Source organism: Oncorhynchus mykiss, chromosome 6 (genome assembly GCF_057628025.1).
Source record: "Oncorhynchus mykiss isolate SJ-2025 chromosome 6, ASM5762802v1, whole genome shotgun sequence".
Classification (NCBI taxonomy): Eukaryota; Metazoa; Chordata; class Actinopteri; order Salmoniformes; family Salmonidae; genus Oncorhynchus; species Oncorhynchus mykiss.
This window is the reverse complement of record NC_143027.1, coordinates 12,117,501-12,129,735: the sequence shown is the minus strand read 5'-3', so window position 1 is coordinate 12,129,735 and position 12,235 is coordinate 12,117,501. Positions and strand designations below refer to the sequence as shown.

The window sequence follows — 12,235 nt, the reverse complement described above, 5'->3', positions numbered from 1 at the left end:
CTGGGTTTGGCGGATGCCAGGATAACGCTACCTGCCCCAACGAATGGTGACAACTGTAAAGTTTGGTGGAGGATAAATAATGGTCTGGTGAAATCTTAATGTTACAACACAATGACATTCTAGAAGACTCTGCTTCCAACTTTGTGGCAACAGTTTGGGGAAGGTCCTTTCCTGTTTCTGCATGACAATGCCCCTTGCACAAAGCAAGGTCCATACAGAAATGTTTTTTTGAGATTGGTGTGGAGAACTAGACTTGCCTTCACAGAGCCCTGACCTCAACCCCATCGAACACTTCTGGGTTGAATTGGAACATCGACTGCAAGCCAGGTATAATCGCCCAACCTTATTAATGCTCTTATGGCTTATGGAAGCAAGTCCCCGCAGAAATGTTCCAACATCTAGTGGAAAGCCTTCCCAGAAGAGTGGAGGCTTTTCTAGCAGCAAAGGCGGGACCAACTCCATTCCAATGCCCATGAGATGTTCGACGAGCAGGTGTCCACATACTTGTGGGCATGTAGTGTATGTAATCATGGCTGCAGCTGAATGAATGTACGAGTGTTCAGAAACATCTAACGAAATTATTTAGGCTACAATATGTTGAAATATTAATAGGTAAAGAAAATAACGCTATCCGTGCACTGTTATCCATTATGACGTTTGCAGATATTTTTCGAATCAGCAAGATTAGGACACCAGGAAATAAAATATGACATTACGAGATTCGCCTATGCAAACAGTCTGTTCTTTGCCCGCGTGGTCAGACATAGGTCTGTCACCACCGCGAGAGCAAAAAGATGGCTAATACTGTGGATGAGGACGAGCAACAACCATTCCCTGCTGAATGTAAGATCATCAGAGTTACTGTGAAAACACCAAAGGAAAAAGAGGAAATCGCCATTCCAGAGAACAGCTCCATCAAACAGGTCAGTGCGGTCATTGGAACTGTCTGTGTGAAATCCATTTATTCCGTCAAGTCACGGTGTCTTATCGGAACATGGTCTAAACAACACGTGGCAACTGTCAAGTATTTCTAAATCGTTTTTCGATTTATAATCTTGACAGTACTAGACCTATGTGATGTTTGGGATTTTAACACCTATGTGTTTTCATGGATGTAAACTTTTATATGCCGCCAGGCTAGTGGTCCTGTCCCCACCGAGGTGCAGCCACACACAGCTGGACTGATGCAATCAGCTTATTTGTGAATAATGCCATGTTTGTTGTTTGTGCCTACGTTACATTTTTCTTATGATGCTGTCATCATGGCGATTACATTTTCTTTACTGTTATTGGCCAAATGTGACTCCCAATGTCTGATATAGCCTACAGTAAAATGGGTTTTCTCTCTCTGGCTGCTACTTGGCAGGGATGAGTTCATGTCTCTCCCTGTGTCTCTGTAGTTTAAGGAGCAGATAGCCCAGCGGTTCCAGGCACAAACAGAGCAGCTGGTACTCATCTTCGCTGGGAAGATCCTCAAAGATGCAGATCTGCTGAGTCATCAAGGCATCCACAATGGACTGACCGTCCACCTGGTCATCAAGACCCAGAGCAGGTACACACACACACATCTCACACACTGTGTGTGAGTAGGTAAGAAAACATGAAAGCATTAAAGTTGTCCCCAAAATTGGATTGATGGACTATAACTCTCCGTTTCCCTTTCTGTTGAAGGCCTCCGGAGTTGTGTGCCTCTCCTTCCAACACCACTGCCTCAGAACAGGCCCAACCAGAAGGCCCTACCTCTGTCCCTGGACCCCCTCCTGTAGAACCTACCTCTGTCCCTCGACCCTCTCCTGCTTCTTCAGCCACCCCTACCTTCAGCCTTGGTAAGACCAGCTGTATCCCTCCCTTACCCCCTTCATCAACAACACATCCACCACACTGACCCTCAACACGGGGGCTCCTCAGGGGTGCGTGCTTAGCACCCTCCTGTATTCCCTATTCACCCACAACTCTGTGGTTGCGCACGACTCTAACACCATCATTAAGTTTGCAGACGACATGACGGTGGTAGGCCGTATTTATTGTTTACAGCCAAGTCATTACGTGTTTGACTTTTCTCTTCTTTCTCTCGACGTTGTTGGGAAGGGCCGTAAGCATTTTACTGTCAGTCTACACCTGTTGTTTGTGAAGCATGTGACATGTTTTTATTTGATCTGGGGCTTCCTGTGTGTGTGTGTGTGTGTGTGTGGATGAGTTGGTAGCCAAATGTTTCTGATGGGTATTTGCTACCTCAACATTTAGCTTTGTCTATATCCTGTAGGTCTAGGCAGTCCAGGGACAGCTGCTGCGGGGCCTGGTCTCGCTGAGCTGCAGAGGCAGCTGATGTCCAACCCTGAGCTGCTGGCCCAGATTATGGACAGTCCCTTGGTCCAGGGCATGCTGTCCAACCCAGACATGATGAGACAGCTCATCATGGCCAACCCCCAGATGCAGCTGCTACTGCAGCACAACCCCAACATCACCCACCTGTTCAACAACCCTGACGTCATGAGACAGGTAGCTGTGTGTGTGTGTGTTGTTGTTACCTTTGTGTCTGTGTTGTTATTCCTTTCGAACCTCCTCTCTCTTCCCTGTGTCATTGTTCTCCTCTCCTTGTCCTTCAGACCCTGGAGATAGCACGGAACCCAACCATGATGCAGGAGATGTTGCGCAACCAGGACAGGACACTAAGCAACAATGCCCTCCGCAGGATGTCCACTGATGCTCAGGGACCCATGCTGAATGCTGCTGCTCAGGAACCGGTAGGTACACACACACACACACACACAGCTCCTGATGGAACTTTAAAGTGTAATGTTAACACTTAATGCCAATCATTGACCAGGACAAGTAAAAGTTCATTTACCTCCAATTTACCAACTAGTTGGACTGTAACCCACCCACTCTCTCTCTCTGTCTGTCTGTCTGTCTGTCTCTGTCTCTGTCTCTGTCTCTCTGTCTCTCTGTCTGTCTGTCTCTGTCTGTCTCTGTCTGTCTCTGTCTGTCTCTTTCTTTCTTTCTTTCTGTCTCTTTCTTTCTTTCTTTGCTTAGATTGCAGGAAACCCTTTTGCTTCTCTGACGACCTCGTCATCAGTGGAAATCCAGTCACCCCGGGTGGAAAATGGAGACCCCCTCGCCAACCCCTGGGTTCCCCCTGCTTCCACAGACACCGCCACACCCACCACTACCCCCACCCTGTCCAGCAATGGCCCTCAGACCACCCTGCACAACCTAGGTCCCGCCATGGGAGGTAGAACATCTAACAGTGGTACAAACACACATTTATCCTCTCACACAGGTCAATGGAATGGAATGTTATATATTTTTAAACTGGTTGAATGGCTATTCTTACCATGTAGGGACGTGCAAATTACCGCATGTGAGAGAAATTACACATAAACAAAAAATGAATTGCCTGCAACCAAATTAATTTAGTCTAGACCATTTTTATTTTCTTTGAAGATGAAAAATTGCAATTTCAGTAATTGTTTTTTGATTGGCCTTTTTGTAAATCAAACATGTTGTTTTCAATTTCAACTTATTTTTGAAGAAATTATGAATTGTGCAAGGGTGCCAATATACTTGACCGAATCTGTAGGCTTACACTTTCATTAATAAGCTCCCCTGTATCCCTCAATGATTATTGTGTGGATATAGCAGCTATGGCCAATAGTCCGGGAATGCAGAGTCTTCTGCAGCAGATCACGGAGAACCCCACACTGATGCACAACATGCTGTCAGCCCCCTACATGAGGAGCCTACTCAACAGCCTGAGCCAGAACCCTGACCTAGCAGCACAGGTACACACACACACATACACCCACACACACACACACATACACACACACACTTCTAATGTCCCTGAATGTTTTAGATGATGCTGAACAACCCACTGTTTTCTGGGAACCCTCAACTGCAGCAGCAAATGAGACAACAACTCCCTATGTTCCTCCAACAGGTCAGTGACCTTAAAACACCAAGTGTTGCTGGGATGACTATACAGTAAGCTGTGATTGGTCCTCTGACCGCTGTGAGTCTCTCTCTGATTGGTGTTTCCTCAGATGCAGAACCCTGAGATGCTGTCGGCCATGTCCAACCCCAGGGCCATGCAGGCACTGCTGCAGATCCAACAGGGACTGCAGACCCTTGCCACTGAGGCACCTGGATTCATACCAGGGTATGTACACCAATTCTCCATACCTCCACATGCACTTAGTCAGAACATCCAAATATCAACATACACCTTCACTTTTCACCTGAAAGACCTACAGTACAGTACAGTACCTCTTTAAGCGACCTATATTTTGTACTCCACTCACATAGTTCCTATAGTAACGTAGTGTTGAGCTGTGGTCGGCTGACGCCATGATGCCTGTTGTTCCTGTAGGGTTGGACTGGGAGGCGCCGGCTCAGATCTTAACCCTGCCCCTGGATTGTCATCAGACCCCGCCCCTAGTGACCTCAGCAGTGGGTCCCAGGTAGTCCCGGAAACGGGTCAGCGGCAACAACAACAACAGTTTGTGCGTCAGATGCTAGACGCTCTCGCTAGCACCAATCAGCAGGTTAGCCCGAGAATTGACCTGCATTATTCTCCCAAAACCGGACCCTGTTTTACTTCAAGCCTCTCAAAGTGGTGTTTATGACCCAATCCTCAATCAACCTTTAAGCCCTATGTCCTATCATGCGATTTAGGGGTTCATTTGGGATTGGACCTATGTTGTGTCAGCATGGTGGGGAGGAGAGCATTAAACACATGACCATCATCCCAAGTGGAAGACAAAGTATTGTACTTTTTGTGTGTAGGCTCAGACTGAAGAGCTGCTGTTCCAGGAGCAGGTGGAGCAGCTGACGACCATGGGCTTCCTCAACCCAGAGGCCAACCTGCAGGCCCTCATCGCTACCGGGGGAGACGTCAGCGCCGCTGTAGAACGACTGCTGGACTCGCCACCCTTGTAATACACACACACTTCACATGTGCACATACAATTAACAAATTCACCTGCGCACACTCACTTGTACAATCATGCAGTTGTACGATCAGATGCTTGCACATTCTTCACTCACAGAGAACTAGTGAAACATGCACTCCTGAATGCCATTTATATTGTATATGTAAGCTGCTGAACTGTGAAGTGCAGGCCTGTCTGTACTGTATGTTCTGAATGGCCTTAGTTGGTTCAGGCTCTAATCAGGATCATGCTGGCTTCTGCCACATTCCTTTATGCAGAGTCCCATCCTACCTAAGAGTCCCATCCTACCTAAGAGTCCCATCCTACCTAAGAGTCCCATCCTACCTAAGAGTCCCATCCTACCTAAGAGTCCCATCCTACCTAAGAGTCCCATCCTACCTAAGAGTCCCATCCTACCTAAGAGTCCCATCCTACCTAAGAGTCCCATCCAAGACTCTTAAGAGTGAATATGCTGCTAGTCTCAAGATGTATTTCCCTGCTGCTACCAAGGCCTTAAACTCAAATCAGGAAAATAACCCAAGGGTTCCCTACTGGTGACCCTTGAGAGCATGTGTACAGCAGTCTCAGTTGTGTGTGTGTATATATGTGTAATGTGAACAGACTGCATTCATAATGCACTAAATGCTATGTGTTCTTTTTACCACTTCATTGTGGTATAGACTAGGGGAGGCCAGTTTTGCCACTTCATTGTGGTATAGACTAGGGGAGGCCAGTTTTGCCACTTCATTGTGGTATAGACTAGGGGAGGCCAGTTTTGCCACTTCATTGTGGTATAGACTAGGGGAGGCCAGTTTTGCCACTTCATTGTGGTATAGACTAGGGGAGGCCAGTTTTGCCACTTCATTGTGGTATAGACTAGGGGAGGCCAGTTTTGCCACTTCATTGTGGTATAGACTAGGGGAGGCCAGTTTTGCCACTTCATTGTGGTATAGACTAGGGGAGGCCAGTTTTGCCACTTCATTGTGGTATAGACTGGAAGTGGGCTGCTCAATTGACTGTTACATGGAGCCGGCCTTTGCTGACAAGTTTCTTCAATAGCAGCCCCTCGTATCACGCTGCAGTATCACGCTTGCACAGCCTTGGATATGAGTGCAAGCTTGTAGCACTGATATTGATGTAGCAGTGATGTCCAATCAAGAATAAGTGTGCCTGTGGCTTTAGATGTATTCCCATTTGATAATACAATGACTCACTATGTAGCTCTATTTACCTCTATGTAGCTCTGTGCATTTTATTAACTCTTACAAAATGTACTTTTGACTTGTGTGTTATTATAGGCTATGTTGTTTTATTGTCTAAAGTTCAAACCCTCATAGTATGTTCTTTATGCTCCTACGGTTAGGCTTATATATGGAGGATGAAGTGTTTTTCTTTCTAAACCCCATGTTTCATATTTTTCATGTCTTTAATGTATTAATTGTACTGCACCACTGAAACTGGCTAGTGTAACAAAAACCATGTGCTCTGTCCCACTGGAGGGTACTGTTGACTCAACTCTTCTGCCTCCTTGAGAGAAAATATTAAATTCAGGAGCCATTGAAGTACTGTACATGCAAAAAAAACGGGAGCAGGAATGGAATCTTAATAATATACCTGAATGAATAGAGTAGAATCTTTTAGAGTGCTCAGCAAAGCAATTACTGAAGTCACTTTCTTAGCACATTGCCAGTATGGTGATGATACCAACTGCCTTGGAAAATTGTAGCCTTCATCTTTTTGATTTCAGCATTTAATTTGTATTCATTCTCCTGTGTGCTGGTTAATAAAGTGAAATGGAAAAAAACAAGATTGCTTTGTGTGTATTAGTCTTTGTCAACAAACTGCAAAGCCATGGTCATTCCTGATGTACACATGCAGTGACGATTTTAGCATGTACGTCTTGGGGTAAAAAAAAGTTAAGTGCCTAACAGCAAAGCCACTATACAACACTAAACAATACATTAATTGCATTATAACGGTGACAAACGGTGCCCACAAACTGTTAGGGCCTACAGTACAAAAACCTGTCCCAACACCTTACCACTGCTACTCCTGGCTATCAGCGGGGCCTTGTCTGGCAGCGAATAGGTTCATTCAGCCTCATTTACTGCCTTAAAAAAAACAATATGGCAGACTTTCGTTAACAAATGTGGTTTCTAATGACAATTGAGATGTACGAACTATGGCATAAGGGGACGACAAGCATATAAGAAGCAAGCCGTAATTTCAATTCAAGACAATGAGCGAGCTAGGACGGACGTAGTCAATAACTATTTGTTTAGCACTTTTGAAATGTACAGTGACAGAATTTGGAACGTGGGCCGTTCTTAGTGTTTTCCCTGTACACCAAGTCAGAACCGTAGGATAAATAAAGGGGGCATATAAGCAGAAAAAAAGCCCTTACAATATTCAATGATTACATTTCTCTAAAACAGGTTACAGGCTACATGTGCGCCACCAAGTCAGAACAGTAGATGAAATTAAGAGGGGTAAATAGACCAAATTATTAGGGTGAGGCACATGGGCTACTAACATCTTACTACACAACATACACTTAGTATTACTTTCTTAGCTACAGTATACATATCTCCCTGGCATATTACATTTATGCAGCAGTATACACTACATTTTTGGACTCACATTGTTGTGCTGTGCTCACTTGAACAGGAAGGTGGAGCGGCGGATGTTCGTGGGCAAATTTTGTCATCAAAGTCTGGCATTCTCTGGATTTATTGTGCTTTCAAAACAACTGGGAACTCGGGGGAAAAAACAAGGTTGAATCATGATGATGTCATTGGTCTTCGGGTCGTGGCTTTGGGAAGAGGCCGGATTTACAATTCCAGAGTTGGATGACCGTTCAAAATGTGTTTATTCCCAACTACCCAGTTGTCTTGACCTCACTGAAGTCAAGTTTTCGCAGTTCCCGAGTTAACAGTTGTTTTGAGCACGGCACAAATCATGCTTCATTGACAGCATGTTGAATGTTTATAATTTTCAATTTGGAAAAGAGACCCTTAATCCCAGATTTGGGACTACACAGCCACTGTCACTGATTCCTTCCAAACCCCTCATTGTTGAATTTGCAATGGAGGAGTGGGCCAACCTGGTCAAGAACTATAGGAAACGTATGATCTCTGTAATTGCAAACAAACGTTTCTGTACCAAATATTAAGTTCTGCTTTTCTGATGTATCAAATACTTATGTCATGCAATAAAATGCAAATTAATTACTTAAAAATAATACGATGTGATTTTCTGGATTTTTTGATTCCGTCTCTCACAGTTGAAGTGTACCTATAATAAAAATTACAGACCTCTACATGCTTTGTAAGTAGGAAAACCTGCAAAATCGGCAGTGTATCAAATACTTGTTATCCCGACTGTATAACGTGATTTGACGTAATTTTATATGTGGCCAATGAGTTTGAGCCTTCTTGAATGGGCACTTCTAATGTAACTCTAAGGCAGCACCCAAGGGGCTAGAATTTTCGACGTCTACCCTTAGACTTGGCGGTGATGTAGTGTCCCCATGAGTGACACAGTACTGAGCCAATCACGGCGCAACGCTCCATATTTTCTGCTGGCTTTCCCCACCACTGCAGAAAGCAGGACCTTGAGAAACCCTCTTCTTCACCACTGGCTTGTAGCACATCTAGATGTCCAGCAGATGGAACTATATATCTGATCTTGAGTTGCAGTTATGTGCATTGCAACTTTTCATTTGGAATTGATCATACAAGGTGAGAAATTCTCATCCAATGGGTTTTGAGAAGGAAGAAAGTAGAGAGGATGCGAGGAATCAAGGAAACGCAATTGAGATTCTCGCATGGTTTTACGATGTTTTGAGGTTTGTATACCGAAAGGGTATAGATACTGTAAGTGTAGAAACACTGGTGTGTGTATATGTGTGGACGTGCTTAACTATACTTGTTGGGAACATAAATCCCCACAAGAATAGTAAACAAACAAAAATTTGACCAACTGGGGACATTTTGTCAATCCCCACAAGGTCAAATACTATTTCTAGGGGGTTTAGGGTTACGGTTAGAATTAGTGTTAGGGGTTAGAGTACGGGTTAGGAGCTAGAGTTAAGGTTAGGTTTTTGAGTTAAGGTACGGGTTAGGGAAAATAGGATTTTGAATGGGACTGTATTGTGTGTCCCCACAAGGTTAGTTGTACAATACTGATATGAGAGTAGTGGTGAGGAGTTTACAAGGATTAGAGGCTCCTGAAATACCCTTGTTGGGGGTGGGAGGTGAATCATTCCCCTGAAACAGCTCTATGATTCTGTGGGGTCTTCCCAAGAGGCCACTAACCCCTCTTTGATGCTATGGGCGATAAATTTCTCATTTAGGTTTCTAATGGGGCTAACCCCCCATCCATGACATTTGGCAGACAGGCATTGTTACAAAATAGTGTGCAGGTCTGTGTCACCATTTAAGAATGGTTATACTGTATTGACCAAGAAACACTTGGAGGAAAGACATCCAGGCAGAAATTACTGAGAGCTTCCTCAACTGGTGTGACCTGGAAACACTTGCCCTGAACCGAGTAAGATGGAGGACATTCGTCAAAGGCTTATGCTCCTTTCAGGAGCTATGAGCATAAATCAAGTAAGTCATACTGTATTGTAATACTATTTAATATTTTATTTAACCTTTATTTAACTAGGCTAGTCAGTTATGAACAAATTCTTATTTACAATGACGGCCTACCCCGGCCAAACCTGGACGATGCTGGGCCAAGTCTGCGCACCTTATGGGACTCCCAATCACGGCCGGTTGTAATAAAGCCTGGATACGAACCAGGGACTGTAGTGACGCCTCCTGCACTGAGATGCAGTGCCTTAGATCACTGCACCACTCGGGAGTGCCTCGGGAATGGCATTACTAATGCAATGTTTTCAAACATTTCCCTCAACTCAGCTAGTTTTCCTAGACCCAAGCCTATTGGATTAAAAAACATAATCAATAGAGATTCTACATCTAGCATGTGTCATATAATCACGGATTTATTGTGCTTTGTAAAATAAAATAATATAAAAGTCTGACATGATATGTAATTGTTTTCTAGCACACAGTGCAGTCCAGTATGTTATCTTTGATTTGAGAGTCCATGATCATGATCTCTGGTTATGAAAGTTGGCGGAGATGCTCCTGTATCTCCCTGCAGATGTCATCAGTGCTCCTCCGAATATCAAGCAGCAACGCCTTCTCCTCTTCCGCCGGTGGCTCCAGAACATCAAACTGAGAGCGCAGGAGACCAGGCTGCATGAAATGTCCCCTCCGGGCCACCATCCTCGCATGGATCAGATCATATGTCCCATACAGGAAGAGGAACCAGACGCCGGGCAGGCTGCACATGTGCAGGCCTGCTGTGTCCGAGCTGTAGGTCAGGGCCTCGGAGCCAAACAGCAGAACCTGCCTGTAAAGTCGCCTCAGAGCTGAACACACCATGATGGCATCGCCCCCTGAAGACCTCTCCCTATTGAAGACAGACCCACAACATTATGAGATAATGACGACAAACCAGAAGTGCCCTTACGAAAAACAAAATTGCAGTTAGAGTGCAGTATAACTGTAGTATGTTGCAAATACTGCGTCCAAAATAGCAAAGAAAATTTTACTGCAGTATTTTGCAGTTCAACTGCAGTACAACTCCAGTTCAACTGAAGTTATTCTGTAATTACTGCGTCAAAAATACCACAGTCGAATGCAGTCACTGCAGTTTCAAAACTGCAATCTTCTTTTGTAAGGGTGGAATTTTCTGTGCAAAAGTCTGTATCATGATACACACTGCACATCTAACAACAATGTTATACAAAAATGTAAGAACACTTAAAACATGTATAAAACACAGTGATTACATGTGACTGGGGAGAGTTTTCATCAGATGAAAATGGACAACCTCCATGTTGAAAACCACTAGCGGGATCAGGAAGGAGGAGCGTGTGACTAACTGGGAAAGTGAGAAGGTGGATTACTAGGAGAATCTGAGTCCGGAAGGGGAGCAGATCTCTTTGAAGTCGTCACACAGATTCTAAGTGAGAGCTGTCACTTTCATCTCTCTCCCTCCCTCTGTACCCCCCTCTCCATCTCATCTTATTTTAAGAATGCATTTCTGATCTGGAGTTTTTTCTCGCATTCTTTCCATCCAGCTCTATCATATCAGCCTTTGCCATAGATTTGAGACTGTTCCATAAAAAAAGAGATTGTGACTAACTGTTTCACTATGTGTATTTGCATATATAATAGGTGGTTATACATGTATAATGATGTGTACGTAGCCTATAATTACCTTTGAATGACATCATGCAGTTTCAGCAGCCAAGGCAGTCTGTCCTGATGAATTAGCATAATCAGACACAGGTGAGTCACAGGATCAGTTTCAGATCAAAATACTGAAACAGAATCAGAGTCCTGTGTTGTGATTTCCAGCCAACATAACAAGCCAGCTCTATCTCCCCATATCCCTGTCACTGATTGTCTCTGTCTCTCTCTACAGTGGGCATTGGCTCTGAGTATCAGCCAACAGGGCTACATAAGAGAGGTAAGCCTTAGTGAACTCACTCATGCACATCATATTTACTTTAGACATCATAAATGATGGAACTTGATGAAAGAGCTCCCTTTGACACTAAGTGAAGGGTGACACTAAGTGAAGGTTGAGTTATTCAAACACTGCGTAGAATAATCAGAGGCGTGATGATAGCCTAAGAGACGTGATGTGAGTGATTTGGTCACCTGGTCAGTCAGAGGCTCCCCGCGAGCCATTTTGTCAACGTTTTCCCGCGGGTGAAAGTCATCACCCTCGTGAAGCGGCCACCCGAGCTGAGAACAGAGACACAGGTGAGTGGAGTGCCAAACCAGACCTGGGTTCAAATACATGATTATTTAAGTATTTGTATTTTAAATACTTATTTTCTGTGTATTTTAGCTAGTATTTTTAAATACACTGGCCAAATCAACTACCGCTACTTATATTTGAAGTATCTGAATGCCTACTTGTGAAACCAAATACTCACAAACCAAATACTCAAATACTTTTTTCCAAATACATTTCAAATACCCCTAAATACCCTGCCCTAAACATTTTACAAAAAGGCAAATGTTTATATACAATATGAAGTAAGCCTATGTTTTCAATAACTAAAGTATTTAGGCATTTGGAGAAAGTGTGTATATTTCTATTTCAAATACACAGCCCAAAACAAATACTTCAAATATAAGTAGTTGTAAATATATGCAAATACTTCCAAATACATTACAATATTCAACTACTTGTATTTTCAAACAATCTTTGTT

General features: G+C 43.8%; 2 protein-coding genes across 4 annotated transcripts in view; one reads left to right on the top strand and one right to left on the bottom strand.

The window, feature by feature from the left end:
- Nucleotides 1-170: 170 nt before the first annotated feature.
- LOC110525275 (ubiquilin-1) lies at nt 171-6,740 on the top strand. Of its 3 annotated transcripts, none has more exons than XM_021605271.3 (11): nt 171-923; nt 1,401-1,552; nt 1,672-1,826; nt 2,264-2,499; nt 2,607-2,744; nt 3,034-3,232; nt 3,640-3,782; nt 3,857-3,940; nt 4,044-4,159; nt 4,370-4,544; nt 4,786-6,740. In XM_021605271.3, the coding sequence occupies exons 1-11, from the start codon at nt 795-797 to the stop codon at nt 4,936-4,938; spliced, it is 1,680 nt and encodes a 559-aa protein (XP_021460946.3). In that variant the 5' UTR covers nt 171-794; the 3' UTR covers nt 4,939-6,740. The 3 variants fall into 3 exon arrangements, with proteins under 3 accessions (XP_021460946.3, XP_021460945.3, XP_021460944.3); XM_021605270.3 differs by having other exon boundaries at nt 3,034-3,250; nt 3,643-3,782; XM_021605269.3 differs by having other exon boundaries at nt 3,034-3,250.
- A 3,184-nt stretch (nt 6,741-9,924) lies between these two features.
- Nucleotides 9,925-12,235, bottom strand: part of LOC110525274 (IDNK gluconokinase) — a 2,896-nt gene continuing 585 nt past the window's right edge. Inside the window, exons 3-5 of the mRNA XM_021605268.3 lie at nt 11,675-11,761; nt 11,229-11,272; nt 9,925-10,415 (exon numbers count right to left, since the gene is read on the bottom strand). Of these exons, the coding sequence (XP_021460943.1) occupies nt 10,064-10,415; nt 11,229-11,272; nt 11,675-11,761 (483 nt within the window). The 3' untranslated portion in view covers nt 9,925-10,063. The remainder of the gene's footprint in view (nt 10,416-11,228; nt 11,273-11,674; nt 11,762-12,235) is intronic.

Excerpts from the sequence above, each read along its gene's own strand:
- LOC110525275 (XM_021605269.3), top strand. The coding sequence starts at position 795 with ATGGCTAATACTGTGGATGAGGACGAGCAACAACCATTCCCTGCTGAA. Across the intron at positions 1,553-1,671 it reads GTCATCAAGACCCAGAGCAG|GCCTCCGGAGTTGTGTGCCT; the intron begins GTACACACACAC and ends TTTCTGTTGAAG. Across the intron at positions 2,500-2,606 it reads ACCCTGACGTCATGAGACAG|ACCCTGGAGATAGCACGGAA; the intron begins GTAGCTGTGTGT and ends CTTGTCCTTCAG.